The sequence below is a fragment of the Zingiber officinale genome, chromosome 2B (genome assembly GCF_018446385.1).
Source record: "Zingiber officinale cultivar Zhangliang chromosome 2B, Zo_v1.1, whole genome shotgun sequence".
Classification (NCBI taxonomy): domain Eukaryota; kingdom Viridiplantae; phylum Streptophyta; class Magnoliopsida; order Zingiberales; family Zingiberaceae; genus Zingiber; species Zingiber officinale.
This window is the reverse complement of record NC_055989.1, coordinates 44,749,051-44,771,590: the sequence shown is the minus strand read 5'-3', so window position 1 is coordinate 44,771,590 and position 22,540 is coordinate 44,749,051. Positions and strand designations below refer to the sequence as shown.

The 22,540-nt window shown below is 38.3% G+C and overlaps 1 protein-coding gene across 1 annotated transcript; it reads left to right on the top strand.

The window, feature by feature from the left end:
* Nucleotides 1-7,238: 7,238 nt before the first annotated feature.
* Nucleotides 7,239-10,366, top strand: LOC122048254. The gene is made up of 3 exons (XM_042609848.1): nucleotides 7,239-7,726; nucleotides 8,046-8,261; nucleotides 10,312-10,366. Exons 1-3 carry the CDS (start codon nucleotides 7,380-7,382, stop codon nucleotides 10,364-10,366), a joined length of 618 nt encoding a protein of 205 aa, XP_042465782.1. The 5' UTR covers nucleotides 7,239-7,379.
* Nucleotides 10,367-22,540: the final 12,174 nt, after the last annotated feature.

The following is a 22,540-nucleotide window of genomic DNA, read 5'->3' as shown; positions in this document are numbered from 1 at the left end:
TGTGATTTCCACTGTGTTGGTTTTTAGTATAGCTGAGTAGACCTGACCACGGTTCGGAACCGACGGTTCGACGGTTCGGAACCGCCGGTTCGACGGTTCCAGGCAGGTCGACCCTTAACCTTAACCGCCCAAGACGGTTACGGTTCACGGTTCAGAACCGCCGGTTCACGGTTCGGTTCACGGTTCAAGATTAATATGTTAATAAAAATTAAAAATTAAAAATTAAACATTAAAAATTACAAATTATAAATTAAAATCTATTGTAAAAAGGGGCTTGCATTTATTTAAGTTGCCTACGTATCCCTTTAGGGTATAGGGGAATCAAAACCCACGTAGTTCTTTACATTTTTATCCTTTACATTGTCACTCACTTTCATTTTTCGTTCCTGTCGTATTCATTCCTTCAATATTAAAATCTTCAACTTCGTTATCTGAAAGTTGCATTCCTTGGATTCTTTTCTCTGCTCTGGTCCAATCGAGTAATACTTGGGCTTCAAATGAGTCGGGAGACCAAGTTGATCGTCGTTCATCTAATATGTTACCGTCCGCACTGAACGTATGCTCCACAGCAACAGTTGACACTGGACAAGCTAAAATTTCTTTGGCGATTACGAAGAGGACAGAAAAGCTTTGAGCCTTCTGTGACCACCACTTTAAGATATCAAAATTTTCGCTATCTACTTCATTAAAATCAAAAGAAGTCATAAAATAATTCTCAAGTTTCTGTGTGGAACCTGAGGATCCTCATGGATGTTTTGTCCATTCTTTTAATAAAAGTTGTGTTTTTGTAAGTTTTAAATTACTACTAGTAGTTTGTTGTATTTTAGAAATATTAATTTGTGTTCCATATTTTACATAATATTGATTATTAATATCATATAAATAAATTCTAACATTATATATAATATTAACTAGATCAGGAGAAGAAAAATCTTTAATTAGAATTAAAGCGTCATAATATAAAGTTAACATTTCTTGTAAAATTTCTAATTTAAATCTAGGATCTAAAACAAATGTAATTAAATAAATTTTAGGAATAAAATAAAAATATTTTTCCCATTTAGTTTTCATAGTTAAGATGCAATGAGATAAAGATTCATTATTAATATGTTCATTTAAAACTAATACTATATTAGAAAAATTTTCTAAAATTAATTGAGCAGGGGATAATAAACACCAGAAAGTTGTTCGCATCATTAAATAATTTTAAATTTTCACAAATACTATTACAAATATTCCATTGTTGTAAAAAAATATATATTAGTATTAGTATTTTGTGCAAAAAATGAACATAATAATTCTTTATATTGAAATGAATCTTATAATAATTGGTATGTTGAATTCCAACGTGTGGTACATCACGTGGAAATTTTTTAGGTCTCATTCCATTAGTTTTACAAAACCTACCCCATTGTTTCATTATAGATGGATGAGACCATAAATAAGAAATTGCAATTCTAATTGGTTTAATATAACTTTCTAAAATTTTTAAACCATCTTGAACACATAAATTTAAAACATGGCATACACAACGAATATGAAAAAATAAACCTCCAATAATAGGTTGACAAACAAATTTTAACCCAGCTATACAAGCGGTATTAGAACTAGCATGATCTAATGATATTGAAAATATTTTATGAGTTAAGTCATATTTTTATAAAATTAAACATAATAATTATGCGATGTTATGAGCATTATGTGATTCAACAAAAACTCTATAAGCTAACAATCTTTTTTGGAGATTCCAAGAGTTATCGATCCAATGGCAAGTCACACCCATATACGAATGTGTTTGCCAATGATCACTCCAAATATCGGAACATAAAGAAACTTTATTATCTAATTTACTAAATTCATCAATTAAATTCTTTTTTCCTTGTTTTACTAATTTTTTAATTGTACGAGTAAGTGTAGTCCTAGGAACACGTTTAGCACATGGATTAAGAGATTCTTTACAAAAATCTTCAAATGTGCATTTAGATCCAAAACTAAAAGAAAGATGTTCTACGGAAACAAATTTAGCTAATGATTCTCTTAATTTATTATCCGAATATAAAAATAAACCGGAATCGGTACTACCGCTAGTTGAAGAAAATCTTGATAATTGTGTTTGAGAACGGTCGAGTCCATATTCCGTCGGGTGCTTCGTTTCTACATGTCGTTTCAACGACCCATAGCCGCCGCCGGCTTGGAATTTGTAGGAAGTATTGCAGTGCTTACATTTTGCACGCATTTCTCCCGACGGAAGAGTGACCTTCTCAAAATGTTTAGTAAAAATAGAAGACTTTAGAGGAGGAAGTTCCCGAACCTTAGAAGTAATTGCATCGGTACTTCCTTGTGTTTCGGGTGTCGGATTTGGAAGATGATCGATCTCATCATCGGTGGATTGAATGTTGGGGTCCTCCTCCCGCGGATTCATTATTTGCTTTCCCTTCCGAGCTCGAGATGATGCACCTCCGCGGCCTCCTTCCATTGTAATTGAAAACGAAAGCGTGTAGAGATTAGAGAATACGAAAATGAGATTAAGAGTAGAGAAGATGTGTGTGAAAAATGATGAAATAAGCTCTCTATTTATAGAGTTTTGATAGTAACGGACACTAAATCATAGTCATTGATCAAAAAACGGTCAAATGATCCTAACCGTTGAAAAAAAATACCTAAAAACCATGAACCGCCGGTTAACCTACGGTTCAAGCCGTTTAAAAAAAAAAAAAAAAAAAATTCTGCGGCTGAACCGCCGGTTAACCGGCGGTTCGCCGGTTTTACATCCAATGAACCGGAACCGGCCCGGCAACTTGCCGGGCCGGTTCCGGTTCGACCCGGCGAACCGGGTCAACGGGCAACCGGCCCGTTGACCCAGTTACGGGCCCGGGCCGGGTCCGGGCCAGACCCGGCCCGGGGTCGGGTCTATAGCTGAGTGGGTTATTTAATATATATATATAACTGCGTGGTTGTGTTTTATTTTGTTCCAGCCATGCGGGCTGAATATATAACTGCGTGGTTATGTATATATTCCAGCCGTATGTGGCTGATGTATTTGTATGTATGTATGTTTTAGATTTTCACCGGTACAGGGGAGATGCTACCGGATTTTTGTCTGACAGAGACTCCTCTAGGGGCTTGACAATTTATTGGTATCAGAGCCATAGGTTTTGAGGCCTATTTTTTGTGTTTTTGGATTTTTGTGATTTAGTTTCTCGATGTGACTTTTCAAGTTTTGGGGACTAGGCAGCGACAGGACATCTCCAAGCTATAGAAGGTATGTTTTAGATTGCATCATATACTTCTGTTGTTACTTGACTAGTTGTTTATACCATAAGTGACGTGTGTTGTGTCAGTTATTAGTTAGATCCATCAAACACTACTAGAGATTAGGGATTACTATCACATGGGATTTCTCTTACCATACCACCAGTATTATTAGTTTCTGTTATCACTAGTTTGGTAGTGTACAGTATCTACTAAATATCATGTTGCTTCGGTTAGTAGAGAACCAATTTACCCTTATTGACTTGGGTAGTAGAGGATCGATTTAACCTAGTTGGTTCGGTTCATAGAGGACCAATTTATTTTTGTTGCTTCGGTTAGTAGATGATCGATTTACCTTTGTTGACTTGATCAGTGGAAGACTGATCCATTCTTATCAGTGTAGTTAGTAGAGTACAGAGTTACTTCTATTAGTTCGGTCAGTAGGAGACCGACTTACTCTATTTCATGAAGATTCTGACCTTTGGGTTATTTGTGTTGGGTTAGATAACCTGGAAGGTATGTTTGAGTACATGACTTGTATGGATGTAGAAAGGCCTAAATTGGACGTATACTCTTGTTGACTCAATCAGTTTATAGAGGATCGATGTATCTTATTCCATGGGGATTTTGACCATTGACTGTTTGTACCTGGTAGGATGACCTAGAGAGTACATTTGGATAGATGCCCCCACTGATGTGAAAAAGTGTAGAGCTACTTGCTTAACACTTGCGTGATACATCTGTTATATAGGTGTATGAAATGGTGAGTACATTCAGATATATGACTTGTACTGGTATGGGAAAATATGATGTTAGCCGCTTATCCTTTACGTGACCAGGCACCACATGAAGGAAAATGTAGAAGTCGATTTATAGGAGCAGAGTATCTCTTGTTGATAATTCTGAAATGCTCTAGGGAGATAGTATTTCTCTACCTCCTTCGGTATAGCTTGTCAGGAGTTCTTGAACCGAAAAAGGAGGAATCATGGTATAATGGTTTATAAGGCAATGGTTAGCCAACTCACCTAATGTTGTTCCATGGGAGATCTTGACTCATAGATCGATCGGATATGGTTAAATATCCTTGATGGTACCTAGGGATTTTTAACCCGCAGTGATACCAAGGTGGTGTTAGATGATTAACACCTAGGAAGTTCCACCGTCACTGAGTGAAAATATCATATGATGACTTGCGAGGAGCAGGGCGTCGATTAGCTATTTGTTGATAGTACTCCTCTACCCTTGTGGGCATTGCTGAACCTCTGGAGCAATCGTAGTAGGTGTTACAAGACAATGGTTAGTTGTCTCAGCTAACATTGTCTCTATAAGTGGCTCAAGACCTTGACCACACGATCATTTACTAAAGGTCTTAAAGTTTATATGTTAGATCAGGATGTTCGATATTTTATCGACATTTGTCAGAAGACATTTACGGGTATGATTATGAGATTTGTGGTGGTATTCTCTGATGGGTAGACCTTTAGTTAGGAGGTTGAGTGATCCTTTAGATTTTGCATTGTTATTTCCTTTACTGTGGATATTTGATTATCTGAAAGATGAAATTTTACATACTCTTTAGATATTTTTGATAGGATTAGTAGAGTTTTTATACTCATATCTTTTGGATTGATCGTATCTCTACTACTTAGAGAGTTGTTAATTATCGATCAGGAAGTTAAGGGACATCCCTTGGACTTCAGTAGTTATACACTATTGGTAGGATGATGATATATTTCTACATCATGATAGTATGTCATGATGAGAATAGGTCATTAGGAAAATTATCAAGTTTAATTAATGTTGAGGATGATTTGAGATTGGTGGATATTACTAGATCAGGTGTGGTGATATGTTATTTGTTGATGATCTATTTGTGGATGTTTGACTTGGTGATCTATTATTTGATGTTTGTTGTTGATAGTGATATGAGAAGTGGAATGCCTTGCTATTTATGGAGTTGGTGATTTTAGTTGATGATCAGATTACAGACTTGTTACTAGTGATCTTACTTTTGAGTATGCTTGTTGTATGTACATTAGGAGTCCTTGATATTGCCATTTAGGCTTACAGTGCCTTAGATATTTCCATGGACTCGATGAATTTGGTATTCTTAGGGTATTTGGATCAATTGATATTGTCTTCATTGACAATATCATGATATATTCCTGATCCGAGGTGGATCACGAACACCATCTTCACATAGTTCTGGAGATGTTTCGACGGGAACATCTTTATGCGGAGTTCGGTAGGGTGCATTTCGATTGTCTTCTGTGGAATTTTTGGGACATATTGTCTTTAGTAGGGGTGTATCGGTGGATCCACAGAAGATAAAAGCTATTACCAGTTGGGAGTAGTTGAAATCAGTACAGGAGACTTGTAGCTTCCTTGGTCTGGCTAGATATTACCGGAGATTGGTTAAGGGTTTCTCCAGCATTGTTATGTCATTGACTGGACTGTCTAGAAAGAGTATGAAATTTTCTTGGATAGATGCTTATGAGATCAGTTTCAAGAGTTGAAACAAAAAGATGGTTACTGCACTCGTGTTAGTTTTATCTTCTTGTGTAGATGGATTTATACTCTACACAGAAGTTTAGTATTAGAGGTTAGGTGTAGTTCTGAAGTAGCACGGTCGAGTAGTACTATATTCTTCTCGACAGCTGAAAGACTGTAAGAAAGTTATTTGACTCATGATCTGGAGTTAGTAGCTACCCCTTTCACGTTGAAAATGGAGGCATCGTTTATGCAGGATTTATTGTCTCTATGGGAGATTGTGTGTGTTCTTGAGTCTCAATCAGTCTGAGAGGAGTTACTCTAAGAAGCACACCGATCTGGATTTGTGATACGTCTGGATGGTATCCGATGTATAGAGACTTGGAGTGTTCCTATTGGTAGAGCGACATGAATGAAAACAATACGGATTTTATGGCTCGATGTCTAGTATGTCAGCAAGTGGAGGCGGAACAGTGATGGTTAGCAGGATTGTTTTAGTAGATGTGGATACTGGAATGGGAATGAGAGCTTGATATGATGGACTTTGTTCTGGGATTACCTAGGACATAGAGAGGATATGATACGATTTGGGTGATAATTGATTGGTTAGATTTGCTCACTTTCTATCGATCGGTAGGACGGATTCTTTGGATCGATTAGCAGGGTTATTCTGTATTAGGGGTTTCCAACTCCATACTGATGGACAAACTAAGCGCACTATACAGATGTTAGGGGATCTGTTGTTAGTGTGCGATATGGATTTCGGAGACAAAGTTGGAGACCATTTATGTTTAGTAGATTTTACCCATAGTTGGCTAGGGAGCAGTGTGGGAGTAGCGGAAATAAGGTGAGCTCATAACCCACAGAGTCATCCTTTAGAGTTGACTATTTATTCATGGTACTATGATAGAGTAATATATATGTATCTGCTTAGTTTTAACCCTTAGATGAGGATCCTTGAGTTGAGCAGTAAATTTGGGGACCAAATTTCTGTTAGAGGGGAAGAATGTGAGATATGAGAAATAAATAATAAAGGGTTATAGGAGAATAACCTTATCGTAATTTATGGGATTTTTTAGATATTTTCCTAGATTTATTTGAAGATCGTATGGTTGAATTTAAGGGGATAAATTGTTAAGTATAAAGAGGTAATGGAAATCATCATTTGAGGAGGCTTAATAGGGGAGTTAATAATAAGTAGATTAATTAAACTCTACTTATATAAGTTGGGCAACAGTGCCCTAAATCGCTAATCACCTCTTCGTGCTTACCTCTCCCGAAGTCGCCGATCCACATCGAGAGCTCGACGGTCGTCTCAGCACTCGATTGTCGACGCCATGTCGCTAGATGAGTCTCTGATTTCCTCTACTCCGTATCAAAGGTCTCATCTATAGTGTCTCTCTTAGAAACACCGCTTTGCGCAAGGGATCTTTGGTTGGGTGAGGAGAATTGAGCATCGGCGATGCTAGGGTTGAATCATCAGTTCTAGTGATCGATCTTGGGAGAGTACTTGCACTCCAAACGGCTGTTTCATCTTCCCAAGCCATAAAGCCGAGCTTACTCCCTTTGCCATTTGTGGTGGTTCCCGTCACCGAGGTAGGATAAGGTATGGTTGTTGGTTTTTGATTTTTAAAGCTATGGAGATTTGGAATTCGAGGTCGGTGTGGAAGATTAGGTTAACTGAGATTTGTTTTTTGGCAGTGTCTCACTATAAGGGACTCGGTCATAAATCTCCAGCAGTAGAAACCACCGGCGGGGATTCGCAGCGGTTGTTTTTCAATCGTGAATCATTAGGTAAGGCCTCTACAATTTCGGATGATAGGTCTGCAGATCAAGGTGTTGGATTCAGTTTGGATTGTGTATTGATTAGTGTGATTATATTTGTTTGTTGCTTTGTAGAAGCTCTGGTTGTTGATCGGTGGCAGCAGGCATCACCAATGTGCTTGTGCTGGCAATTTCACCTCCTGGCAGTGGGTCAACAGAGGTGAGTTCATTGTAGGGTAAAGCTTTGGGTTTTGGATACCTAGAGTAGTTGAATCTATATTTGTTTATTAATAATTAAGAGCTAAATCATGATGGGTAACTCTAATTGTGATGGTGTTTGGATAGTATGGTGAGAACAGAGGGCTTTATAAATTCTAAACACTAAAAGCCTTAAATTAATGTTTGGTTTAGTTCTGAGCAAATCAGTAAAGGGAATTAGCAAAGGGTAATAAAGGAACTGGGATTAGTTACCTATTTTGTATATTGGTTTAGCTATTTAAATTCTTATGAAGTTAGTTAAAATTGATACGATGATGCAGGGCTTTGATTGAGGCGGGCGTCATGACGAAGGGGACATTGATTTGGACTACATTTAGAGGTGGGTACTTCTTGCTTTATCTCTTTAGTACATTGATCTTAGTGTATGAGCTATATTTTCGGATAGTTCCTGTATTTATCTTGACTCTACTCATATTTTTCATCTGCTTGATACTTATCCACTCAATCTTTGAAAAATTCATTTCTATATCTATACAGTCTCTCGTTGCTATCTATGATATTTAGCAGATACCATATACCAGATATTGGATATATGGATACTAGATACCATGCTTACTTGCTTGAATGTTGTTATTTACACACCTTACTGAGCATGCTGGATTCATGTAGCACACCTGTTTTCTATTTTTATATATATGATGACTTTTGCATTTTACGCATCATGTCATTGCACGTATGTCGGCGACCATATCTCCCTTGTGGTTGAGAGGGTAATTGGCCAGGGTCGCATGCTCGGCCACTCATGGGTAGTGGTAGCTGGAGAGTGCCACTTGTCCTGTCGTGCTCCCACACGCTTACTCATGGGTAGTGATAGCTGGAGTTACGAGCAGCAGGGACCCCCGTCACAAACATAGCTAGTTAGCTACTATGTAACTGTCCCCTCGCCCACTCTTAAGTAATGGTAGCTGGAGTGGTGTACAGTCTATCACTGACCCGACCTCTCGATCATACAGGGGTCATGCTGCAGAGGGGTGGGCGGGAGTGACCATCCGTGCATACGCTGTTATTATTATGCTACTATTACTTATTTATGCTGTTGTTGCTTACTTATGCTGCTATTGCTTATTTATGCTACTGTTGCTTACTTATGTTGATATGATCACATAGGTTGAGATATATATCTAAGGTATGGATTTAGACACTGATTTGTTTATTGGTAATATGTATATACCTCACATGTTACCCATGTAGTTATGAGCAATACTATAGCAGGTCTTTGCTTCGCCTGATCTTCTATTACTAGCCTAGGATATGGTTTCAGGTATGGACACTTATTATGATATCACTGTTGTATCTGCTATTTTCCCTACGAGACTGTATATCTTTGTATCTCTAGTTCTTTATTATGTTCATGCACTATCTGTCTATTACCCGCCGAGTCTTAGTACTCACCACCCTGTAAACTGGTTTATTTCACCAGGTAGCAGGTAAAAGATTTATGGAGTCGCTTGGAGGTCTTGTTCGCCAATCCCACGTCACATTCGAGGACAATCTTCTCGTTTCAATTTCTTAGACTATCTTATTTTGGATTTGTGATCTTGGTATTGTAATAGTTTGATGTGGACTTAGCGTTTTGTCATGTGGTATTCTTGTATTTGGTTTGGTGATGTTGTGTCATGCCGAGCCGGCTCATAGTTAGTTGTTTTGTTATTGTCATGTTCGTTGTTTTGTGATTTCCGCTGTGTTGGCTTTTAGTACAGTCGAGTGAGCTATTTAATGTATATATATAACTGTGTGGTTGTGTTTTATTTTGTTCCAGCCGTGTGGGTTGAATATGTAACTGCATGGTTATGTATATATTTCAGCCGTATGTGACTGATGTATTTTGTATGTATGTATGTTTCAGATTGTCACCGGTACAGGGGAGTTGTTGCCGGATTTTTGTCTAGCAGGGACTCCTCTGGGGGTGTGACAATTAGCCTCGAGAGTTTTGATATTTGAAAATATACCTAAGTCTGGTCAGTTTGATCAAGGGTTTATCCAAATAAGACTTCATGTTTGGAAGAGAGAAGTCTAGCTAGGACTAGATGACTAGCAAAGTCCTAACTTAGTTAGGCAAGGGTAATTCCTAGTGAGTGTAAGTAGGCAGTGGAAATCCTAGGGGGAGGTAACCTTAGGTGGTGGAAGTCCTAGTAAGTGAAGGTAGACCCTAGTGAGTGAAACTAGGTGGTGAACATCCTAGGAGGAGGTAACCTTAGGTGGTGGAAGTTCTAGTGAGTGAAGCTATGTGGTAAAAATCCTAGGGGGAGGTAACCTTAGGTGGTGAAAGTCCCAGTGAGTGAAGCTTGGCAGTGGAAATCCTAGGGGGAGGTAACCCTAGGTAGTGGTAATGTCTTGGATGTTATCCAAGCATGAAGTCTAGTAGGTAGGGTAGACTTACAGGAGTGTGGCTTGATCCTAATGGATTGACCCTTAGGTGGTAGATTTGGAGGAGGAACCTCCATGCAAAAGGTAAGCCTAGTAGGTCAGATAGACTTACAAATATAAGCTAGGTTGCTTGTTTGTATTTGTATAGTTGTTTTGCAGGAACGTAGAGCTAGAAGAAAAATATAGAGTAGACAAATGCAAGTGGGTGAACTAGATTGGACTCAGGTCGAATCGAACCTAAATCGGTTTAATAGACAAAATCGATGGTTCGGTAGGCCGACTGGGTTCAGTCTAGATTATTGAGTTGTCAAAAATATTGACATGGAAGATGATGTGGAAAAAGATCATCTTTATGATTTGAATCAAGATGAGGATAAGCTAGATGATGTAGATAGAGATAAGACTTCATCCAGATATAACTTCATCCAAATAAGACCCTGATAAGGATCTGATCCAACTCTATAAAAGGAGACGAAGGCTCTACGTTCAATACAACAATTCTTTTATCTTACTCTTCATCTTTACGCTCAAACGAACATGCTACTAAGCTCTATGACCGGGGAAGCTCCAGAAAGGGTGTGCTGCACTCAGGACTTCCAGATCGGTCATCATCTTTTGTTTAGTTTGATTATTTCAAGTTGTATTTAATTTATTATTATTTGTGCTTGAATTTCAAACTGTAAGATGGGTTTTCCACCTCCAGAAAGCTTTCAGAAAGGAGACCACTAGTGGACGGGAACCTCTCGTGAGTAGGCCTTGGATGTACTAAGCATGGAAGGTTGGGAATCAAGTAAATCCTGCTTGTTCTTTCTTATTGTTTGATTTATTATTTCCGTTGCTACTAACTAACTCTTTAGAAAAGAACATGATGAAACGCAAAAAGAAAGTGTACGAAAAAGACGGTCGATATTCACCCCCTCCCCTTCTATCGATGTGCATCGATCCTACAAACACATCTGCTACAACTTTCGTTATTGCGTGATGCTCTGAGAAGGCTCCTACGACACCCAAAGGCTACTCTGACAACCAGCAACAAAGCCTCTTTCCTTTTGTTGTTGGTATTCTTTTATTATTCATGCATTGTACTTAACAATTTGTAATATTTTTAATATTATAGTAATTAATTGTCTAACGAAAGCGCTCAACTAGTGCAGGCCTTGGAGTAGCAGTTGTCGAAGGCTCCGAACTAAGTAAAAAAATACTTGTGTTAGTGCTTGTTTTTTTTTTGTTTTTTTTTGTTTTTTTTTTCTCTTTTCCGCTGTGTTTATTTTAAGTCATAATTTTAGAAAAGTTGACAAATATTATTCACCCCCTCCCTCTAGCATCTTTTTGATCCAACACCCCTGACTTTAATTTACAAAGAAAAGGAGGAGATGCAAATTCACCCTAGCCGACCAGAGGCCACTACTTAAGTAGCAGCTGATATGAACCCAAAGATTAAAGCAAAGTTGATGGCATGTTTGAAGCGCAATAATAACGTATTTGTTTGGACACTCCACGAGCTCATGGGTATCTCACCGACAGTGATGGAGCATGTACTACATGCTCGGCCGAACTCTCGGCTGGTCAAACAGCGGAAGAGAGATTTCGAAGCCAATCAGAATCAATTTGTCTGAATGGAAGTGAACAAGCTACATGAAGCTGGGCATATTCGTGAGGTTCAATTCTCGAGTTGGCTAGTAAATGTGGTGTTGGTGTCCAAGCCCGATAACAAATGGTGGTCTGTGTAACTTTAGAGACTTAAATAAGGCATGCCCAAAAGACTACTACTACCCATTGCCACACATTGATCAAATGATAGACTCGACCACTGGCTACGAGTTGATATGCATGTTGGATGCATATCAGGCTACCATCAAGTCCCTTGGCAAAAGAAAATCAAGAAAATGTTAGTTTTATCACTGATAAGGGAACATACTGTTATAATTTTAGGATCGAAAAGACGCTAGGGGGGTAGTTAACGTTTATCACTTTTTCTAAAATTATGAGTTAAAATAAATGCAGTAGAAAAGACAAATAAAAAAAAACACACGTAATTTTTTCCTTGGTTCGGAACCTTTGACGATTCCTACTCCGAGACATCACTCGTTGAGTACTTTCATTGGGCAATCATTATAATATCGAAAAGATTACAAACATTTAAGTACAATGTAGGAATAATAAAAGAATACTAACAACAAAAGGAAAGAAGCTTCGTTGTTGGTTGTTAGAGTAGCCTTTCAGTGTTATAGGAGCCTTCTCGGAGTAGTGTGTAAGAATAAAAGTCATAGTAAATGTTATATAGAAGCTGCTAGTTGAAGGCATTTTTATAGGCCATCTCCAGTCATCCGAACAACCCTCGGGCGCCTGAAGTGCTGACATGGTGGCTCCTCGGTGAAACTCTATCTCTAAAAGTTTATCCTTCTCCTAGTGCCTGACCTATCCAGGTGCTTGAATTGTGACGTAGGCTGGCCAATCAGTGTGTGCCATCTCATCTAATTGCCTACTGCTTTGCCTCCTTCGCCTAGTGCTCTTTTTTTAGCCACTTTGCAACTTTGATTCCCTACAAATACGTTAGTCTAAGCAACAAAAATTATCCTATAAAACAAAGTTAACTCATTAAAAATCTGATCAATTTATGACTTAGATCCTATCTTCCCAAGACTGGAATCTAGTCATGGTCTCAGCTTAGACTTCTCAAATGGCTCTAAGCTGGACTGCACATATAGTCCCACTGAGACTCGTCCTCACTGAATCTCTCTCCTCTAGTGACTTACCTCATTTACCATTTGTAGTCTCTTAACTTGCCTCTTGACCCACCAGATATTCCATAATCATACATCCCGAGTTCAGCCAATCGTCGAAATCAAACATCTCGACTAGACTTCAGCCAACTGTTAGGTTTCACAGATCTAGTTGGACTTCCTGCCAAAATCACACATCTGGACTTTAGCCTAGTGTCAGGTCCTCTAGACTCATCAATTTCTACACACTTAGTAAAAGGATTAGATCACAACATAATATAACTTTAACCTTTGTCATACATCAACATATGAGTTTGATCATTAGTATAACCTGCACCAATAATAATGTCATGCCGTTTAGATTGAAGAATGTAGGAGCCACATACCAGTGATTTATGAACAATGTGTTTCGAAGGCAAATCGCCAGAAACATGGAGGTATACGTAAATGATATACTACTCAAATCCCTCTAAGATGATGATTTATATGTAGATATAGAGGAGACATGACATACCCTAAGGAATTACGGGCTCCAGATGAACCCCAATAAATTCTTATTTGGGGCTAAGAGTGGATGCTTCCTAGGTTATATCGTGATAGAGCGGGGAATTGAAGCCAATTCGAGCAAAGTGAAGGCTCTTCTCAAAGTTGTCTAATCAGAGCCTACAATTCTTCAAGGTACTTTACCAAGCCACAAAATTCTAGTGAGACGCCGAGTGCGATAAGACGCTACAGGAGCTTAAGGATTATTTATCTTCTATATACTTACAAAGCCCACAATTGGTGAGCCACTCTGGGTATACCTATCTACCAATGAAATGGTTGTTAGATCGGTGTTGATATGACATGATGACAATGAATAATAACTTGTGTATTTTTGAGCCATTTATTAAAATATTGAATGTTGCTACACTGTTCTTGAGAATTTGGTGTAAGGGCTTGTCTTAGGAGTCAAGAGGTTACGTCCTTACTTCCTTTCTCATCTTATAATTGTATTAACTAACAATACATTGGGTCGGGTGCTTATCAACGTAAAGGCATCGGAAAGGTTGATCAAGTGGACCACGGAGTTAAGTGAATATGATATACAATATTAACCCTGATAGGCAATCAAAAATCAAGTCTTAGCTGATTTTGTGATAGAGATACAAAGCCCTGAGCTAGATGAGATTTGGAGAATTTACGTAGACGGATCAACCACTCGGCGGGGCAGTGGAGTCAAAATCCTCATGATATCACTGATGGAGGATAGAATGCAATTATCTGTTTGATTGGAATATCGGGCCACTAACATTGAAGTATAATATGAAGCACCAATAGCCAATCTACAAGCAACAAAACATGTGGGAGCCTCTCGGGTCCTGATTTACTTGGATTCCTAGCTAAAAGCTAAGTAACTATCTGATAATTAAGAAATAAATAATGATTGATTGAATGGGATTTCAAGAGGTAGTGCAATAGAAAATTCTCCTCTCAGAGAATCAGTATGCGGACGAGTTAGCCAAATTGGTCAATTTCCTGACCCCTTGGATGTTGGATAAGCCGATTGAGCAAACATTATTGATAGTTCACATTGAGCGAAAAGATGAAGAAGAAATACAAAGTGATTGGCAACCGCCTTTGGTTTCATTCCTCCAACAAGGAATGCTTGATAAAAAAGAGAGCCGGTCAGTTTACATATACAAGAGAGTCTTTTCTCATATGCCGCTCAAGTGAGTTGGATCAGATGACATAAATTATATTTTATAAGAAGTGCATCAAGGTTTATGTGGGAGTCATCCGGGCGGTCGGTCACTCGCTCAAAAAATCTTACTAGCCGGGTATTTTTGGCCAACTCTATAGGCGAACTCGGCTAAGTTTGTAGCCACTTGTTTATCATGCGAAAACTACCAATATATTCCACACTAACCCACGAAACTACTGAAGACCTCAATGGTCTCCTGCCCATTCCACCAGTGGATAGTAGGGCACTTCCTAATGGCGTCCGATCAAAGAAAGTTCCTACTCATAGCGGTAGATTATTTTTCAAAATGGGTGAAAGCCGAGCCACTAGCTAAGTTAACCGAGTAGATGGTCATCAAGTTCTTATGCCAAACTATCGTGTGTCAGTTCAGTATTCCTTATAAGCTTGTTTCGGATAATGGCAGGCAATTTCAAGGACGCAAGATCCAAGAATGGTGCTCGAGTTATGAAATTCTGTAAGCTTTTACCTTCGTGTTGTTAGAGTGTATACTAAAATCCTAGCATTTGTAAATATTTATTTTAGAAATAAGAATCACATTGGTCAAATATCTATATTTATATGTTAAGTGTAGTTGCTCAATTAATTTATATTGTAAATAACATGGTGTGTGGTGTCACACACAGAAGATAATGTTATCAGTTCTTTATAAATTATAAACAGTTGCTCACGACTAAGATGGAAAGGAGCAAACCATTAGAATAGTCATAGTGTAATTAGATATTGATTTATCTTGACTAATAAATTACACTAGTACACTCTAAGTGTATTGAGCAGGACCATTTAAGGTAAGTTCTTTGTATACTGACTTAATAAAAGAACAAGACCTTAGTTATTATGGAAGTGTGTGCTCTTAACCCAAATATAATAACAAGCACATATATTTAGTATTTATTTCTTTAATTTATCAAAGGGTGAGATTTAGCTCGATAAATCAAAAGGTCCGATAAGTTGGGAAATAATATTACTTATAGTGTGTGTTGTTGATTATAGAAGGAAACTGTGTCCTAGTAATCTAGGTTGATAATGTCCCCAAGAGGAGCTCATAAGGATTGTCATGTTAAACCCTGCAGGTGAACTTAGTCCGACATGATAATAAGGTTGAGTGGTATTACTCTTGGACTAAGATATTAATTAAAGTGAGTTGTCAGTAACTCAATTAATTAGTGGGCATTCGACATCTTAAATATAGGGAGACTAACACACTCATAATAAGAAGGAGCCCAAAAATATAATTTGGGATTGGTGCGGTAGTTCAATAATAATTCTTTAGTGGTGTGAATTATTATTAATGAAATCAAGTTGGGTGTTCGGGGTGAACACGGGAAGCTTAATTTCATCATAAGATCAAAATCAATTCCTCCTCTCGGCCCCTATCGTAGCCTCTTATTTATAAAGTATTATATCCACCTATACCCACCTTTATACCCATCCTAAGGTGGTCGGCCAAGCAAGCTTGGAACCAAAGCTTGGGTCGGCCAAGCAAATAGGATGAGCCAAGTTGGGTGGTCGGCCCTAGCTTGAACCCAAGCTTGGTGTGGCCGGCCACATCAAATTAAAAGGATTTTAATTTTTTTAAAATTTTTCTTATGTGGATTCCATGGTTTTAAAAGAGAGTTTAAAATTATAAGTCTTTCCTTTTATAGCTTTCTACAAAAAGATTAAGAAAAGATTTGATATCTTTCCTTATTTGTAGATTAAAAGGAAGATTTTAATTTTGAGAAAACTTTCCCTTGTTGTAACCATGTTCATGATTTAAAAGAGAGTTTTAAAATTATAAATTTTCCTTTTATAAGTTTCTACAAAAGATTAAGAAAAGATTTGATATCTTTCCTTATTTGTAGATTGAGAGGAAGATTTAAATTTTAAAAGATAACTTTCCTTTTTGGAAATCATACACATCTTTTAATAGAGAGATTTTAATTTATAAAATTCCTTTTATAACCAACCATGAAGGGAAAAATTATTAGCGAAATTTTTATTTTAAAATTTTCGGAAACAAATTAGGAAGTTTTAATTTTGTGTTAAAACTTTCCTTGCTTGGAGCAATGAGGTGGCCGACCATGATATTTAAGAAAAGAAAATTGGTTTTAATCAATTAAATTTCCTTTTCATGGCAAAGAAAATAAGGAAGATTTTATTTAATTTTTCCTTATTTGCCAAGACCAAAGAATATAAAAGAAGGGGTAGGGGTGCCTTCATGAGGAACAACTCTATTCTATTTTTCTCTCTCTCTTCCTTGGTGGTGGACATCCCTAGTCCTTGTTCTTCTCCTCTTCTCATCTTCTTTGGTGGCCGGCGGCATCATCCCTTGGAGCTTTGTGGTGGTGGCCAGATCTTGCTTGGAGGAGAAAGAGAGAAAGGAGGCTTTGTTTCTAACATCCCTTGGGGCTTGGTGGTGTGGCCGAAATTCTTCATCTCAAGGAGAGGAGCTTGGCCAAAACTTGCAAGGAGGAAGAAGAAGGGTTTGGGTAGTTCTCATCTCGGTAGATCGTTGCCCACACAACGTCCGAGATAAGAAGAGAAATATGGTAGAAGATCAAGAGGTCATTGCATACAAAGAAAGGTATAACTAGTAATTATTTTTCGCATCATACTAGTTTTTCCAAACACAAGAGGCATATAATTCTAGGTTTCAAATTTATGATTCGAGTTTGTGTTTTTTTTTGTTTTTCAAATTTGTAATTCGATTGTTCTTTGGGTTAAACCTAGGGTTATATAAGGAAATTAAATATTAGATTTCATTGAAAGGCTTTGTCTAGGAAGTGGTGGTTGCTCCCATATCCAAGAAGACCTAGTGCCTCACCATGTTTAACCTGGAAGCCGATTTCTGAAATTAATATTTAATTGAATTTATAACATAGGTGGATTTGGATCAATAATGTTAAGCATCGTTTGTGATCCAAGTCTAAACCATTAAGAATAGATAAGTTAAATTTGGAATCAATAATGTTAAGTTCCGTTTGCGATTCCGAATTTAATTTCTAAAGGACACAATAGGTTATTAGGATAGGTTTGACACTTGTACAAAATTTTTGTACAGTGGAACCGGTACGATCTTCCTAGGACTAACCAAAAATTGGTATCAGAACTAGGGTTTGCCTCTGTGTGTTTGGTTTTCAGTTTAATTATGCACATGTCATACATAATTTAGGCAAGATAATAGTAGGATATGTTAACTCTGTGGTTGTGGGCTCCAACTATTATGACTTATGGTTATTGTGTGTGATTGAACCCTTGGACATATCAAGGGCATATTATTGTGTGTGCATGATTGTATTTAACTATTACAGCAGGAGTTGTATTAGCCCTAGGATTTTACATTTATGTTCGATCTAGACATGATGTACATTCCCTTGTGGAATATAGGATCGATATATGTAAAATTTTTATTTTTGTCGTGGATTGTATCCTTGCGAGGCGTGGGGCTATTTGAGGACCAGAGGCGCAGCAAAAAAGGAAGCTCGATGGACCCGACGACATGAACCCTAGGGCAGGCAGCACGCGAAAGATAGTGATGGAAAAGGCCATAATAGTTGGAAAATTAATTTCCATATTTATTGCTTTTATTTACTGTTATGTATGTGATGTATGTTTGCTAGGTTAAAATTCCTCACATTAAATAACTAAATGGGAGAGGGATTAAGTATATTAATTCCACGGTCTCCATTACTGGTTTGTAAGTGATGTAACAAGCTTGCGTGTTGGCTCTGAGTGCCTCCCTCCACAACAGATGAGTTTGTTTGTGGATCACTAGATCAAACTTCCTTTATGGATGGTTATAGGAAATTATTTAGGATGTGTGTGATCTTCTCCAACTGAAGGGGCACAATTCTATTTAATGGACTTAGTATCAAGTAATGGTATACACTTAGACACATTTAATAGTATCCTCCCCAACGGAGTCACTGCTATTATTTGTGTGACCAAAGGGATACCAACTATTAATTTTATTTGTCATAAAGTTAGGATGACAAGATAATAAAATTAATGGGTAAAACCTCCTCTTACAAATGTTGAATTTGTATACGTCCACACTAACGTGGCATGCAATATTCCCGGTGTTTAGAGGTGTTGGTAAATTTAAATAGTATTATTTGAGGAATCAATATTATTTTAAATTTAGAGTCTTGACCAAAGTTTTTTTTGTGATTCTTAGGATGACTTTCAACCCACTGTCCATTATACTGAAAGAGAACAAACTTATTGGTCCAAACTACATAGATTGGAAAAGAAACCTGGATATTGTCCTAACTGTTGAAAGCTATAAGTTTGTACTGACAGAGGTCTACCCTGATGCACCTAATAGTGATTCTAGTGAAGAGGAGATTGAGTATCATAAGAAATGGGTAAAGTCAGATGAGATGGCGCGGTGTTACATTTTGGCTTCAATGTCAAATGTATTGCAACATCAGCATCAGGACTTACCAACGGCTTATGATATAATGAACAATCTCAAAGAACTCTTCAGACACCAGAGTTGGACTGCTAAGCAAGAGGCAATGAGAAAATTAATGGCAGCCACCATGTCAGAGGGGACACTCGTAAGGGATCATATCCTCAAGATGATGACTTATCTGAACGAAATACAGATCCTTGGAGGTGAAATCAATGGGGAAACCCTAGTCGATATTATTCTCCAAACGCTACCTAGAAGTTTTGAGCAGTTCCGCCTGAACTATAACATAAACAAAAGAGAGTATACGTTGGCGGAACTTCTAACAGAACTACAGGCAGTAGAAGGTATATTTCGTCACAGTTCCCATATTCACTATGCTGAAAATGGTTCTACTTCTAAGTCGAAAGGCAAAAAGAAGAAGAAACAGGCTATCTCAGCAAAGAAGGTGAATAAACCTCTAGGTACAAGACCAAAAGTTGGAATGAAGAAGCCGAAGGTCAAGTGCTTCATCTGCAAGTAGTCAGGACATTGGAAGCCAGACTGTCCTCGTAGGAAAGAGAACAATAAAGGTATATCTCATTCTCTAGTAGTTGACACATGTTTAGCGGTGTTATCTACCAGCACCTGGTGTGTAGATACGGGAGCCACTGATCATGGCTGCAACTCTTTGTAGGGGTTCCAGGAAACCCGATGACTATTTGAAGGAGAAATAACAGTCTACATGGCAATGCTACTAAGGTGGCGGCTGTTGCAGTAGGAGACATCTACTTATCTTTTGATAGAAATAGAAGTTTGATTTTAAGAAATTATCTTTATGTACCCAGTTTCAGAAAGAATTTAATTTCAGTTTCTAAACTATATTTGGATGGATAATCTGTTTCTTTTAATAACAATGTGGTTATAAAGAGAAATAGAGTTATTATCTATTCTGGTGCATTGGTTGGCAATTTATATACTTTAAATTCAATTTCTCCTACAAAGCAACAAATGGAAATTAATAACACATCTTCTAATTCAAATAAGAGAAAGGAACCTTCGGAGATGAACCAAACATATCTTTGACATCTAAGTCTTGGTCATATTAACTTAAGTAGGATTCAAACACTTATAGTCGATAGACTCTTGGGTTTATTAGTGTTGGAAAATTTTCCAACATGTGAATCCTGCTTGGAAGGTAAAATGACCAAGAGACCTTTTAAGGCCAAGAGGTATAGAGCCAAAGATGTGTTAGAACTGGTTCATTCTGATTTGTGCAGTCCTATGTCTATCCAAGAAAGAGGTGGTTATGAATATTTTGTCTCTTTCATAGATGATTATTCAAGATACAGATACATTTACTTGATGCGCCGCAAGTCTGAATGCTTTGATAAGTTCAAAGAATATAGGGCTGATGTAGAGAAACATCTTGGTAAAAGTATCAAGACACTACGGTCTGACCGTGGTGGCGAATATCTCTTTGGAGAGTTTAGGAATTACTTATCAAAAGTCGAGATCTAATCCCAATTGTCTGCACCTGGTACACCCCCAACAGAATGGTGTGAAAGAAGGAATAGGACTCTTATGGAAATGGTTAGATCGATGATGAGTTATTCAGAATTACCAAATTTATTTTGGGGATATGCTTTGGAAACAGCAGTGTACATTCTGAATATGGTACCTTCTAAAACAGTTCCTGTTGGATCGTGATGTTTCAATAGAGGGGGGGTGAATATCGATTACGAAAATTCTTTCGAAAAGAGTTAAGCGCAGCAGAAAAAGTTAGCAATGCTAACACAGACCAATTTTACTTGGTTCGGAGCCTGTGTCGACTCCTACTCCAAGGTCCGCACTCGTTGAGTGCTTTCGGTGGGCAATCACTAGCAGTTCAAAAATTATTACAAACTAAGTACAGAAAATGCTAATGAAAATAAAAGCAATACCGACAAAGGAATAAATTGAAAAGGAAAACGTGTATTGTCGGAGCTTCGTTAGCGTCGCAGGAGCGCAGAGCAGCAGAGCAAGCAGTAGAAGATCTTCTTGTCAGTTGTTTTTTGAGCTCCACCCCTGACCCTCCTTTTATATGAGGCTCGGGGCGCCCCAGATCCCTTCCGGGTGCCCTGGTGAGACGTGGCAGGTCCAACCAGCGAGCTCCATGTGGCGACGACGCGTTCAGGATAAAATTGCCTCTCGGGCGCCTGGACCACCTTTCTCAAGAGATTCCTTCTCCTGCAAGACAAGGTTAGTCCGAGGCAAATATATAATATGTTTCCTGCAAAACAAAGTGTTAGCACAGTTTTATAAATTCAATATCAAGAGTATGACTTAGATTCCATCTTTCCGAGACTGGAATCTAGTCACGATCTCGACTTAGATATCCGAAATGGATCTAAGACGGATCGGCGCCTAATGTTCCCTTCCCGGGAACGCGTCCTCACAGTCACTCCCTTCCAGTGACTTACCTTTACTCACCTGCCAGACGTCCGGTCAGCCCTTCGACCCATCTGGACTTCTCGCCAACTATCCGGTCAACCTGTCGACCTAGCTAGACTTCATGCCAAGCGTCCGATCAGCCCGTCGACCCGCTTGGACTTCGTGCCAAATGTCCGATCAGCCCATCGACCCATTTGGACTTCGTGCCAAGCGTCCGGTCAGCCCGTCGACCCGCTTGGACTTCGTGCCAGACATCCGGTCAGCTCGTCGACCTGTCTGGACTTCGCCTGCACACTCGGTCAGAGTTTTAGATAACGACAAACCTAACTTAACCTAATTTGTCATTTATCAAAACCTGAGTTAGACCGTTAGTGCTAACCGCACCAATAGTTCCTTCTACTCCCATGGAATTGTGGAATGGGTGTAAGCCTAGTCTGAGTCATATTCGGATATGGGGTAGTCCAGCACATGTGCTGAAGGGAGATATTGACAAGTTGGAATCACGTACAGAAGTTTGTCTATTTGTGGGATATCCTAAGGGAACGAAAGGTGGTTTGTTTTATAATCCTAAACATCAGAAGATCATTGTTAGCACCAATGCTCAAATTCTAGAAGAAGATTATGTAATGAACCATAAGCCCATAAGTGAAATTGTTCTAGAAGAAATTAGAGAGGACACGTCTACTTTAGTACCAACAGTACAAGATGAAGTACCACAAGAAACTACAACACGTGTCACAAATGATGCACAGTTACAAACAGTGCCTCGTCATAGTGGGAAGGTTGTAAGGCAACCTTAGAGATTCTTGTTTTTGGGAGAGTCTTCGGACTTGATCCCGGGTAAACATGAACCTGATCCTCGGACATATGATGAAGCACTCCAAGATAAAGATGCAATATCTTGGCAAAAGGTGATGAATTCTAAAATAGAATCTATGTATTCTAATAAAGTCTGGGAGCTTGTAGAACCACCAAATGGTGTAAAAGTCATTGGATGCAAGTGAATCTACAAAAAGAAAAGAGGGACAGACGGGAAGGTAGAAACCTTCAAAGCAAGGCTTGTTGCTAAAGAGTATACTCAGAAAGAGAGAATCGATTATGAGGAAACTTTTTCGC

Excerpts from the sequence above, each read along its gene's own strand:
- LOC122048254 (XM_042609848.1), top strand. The coding sequence starts at position 7,380 with ATGGAGATTTGGAATTCGAGGTCGGTGTGGAAGATTAGGTTAACTGAG. Across the intron at positions 7,727-8,045 it reads CTGGCAGTGGGTCAACAGAG|GGCTTTGATTGAGGCGGGCG; the intron begins GTGAGTTCATTG and ends ACGATGATGCAG. Across the intron at positions 8,262-10,311 it reads TTCATTTCTATATCTATACA|GAACGTAGAGCTAGAAGAAA; the intron begins GTCTCTCGTTGC and ends GTTGTTTTGCAG.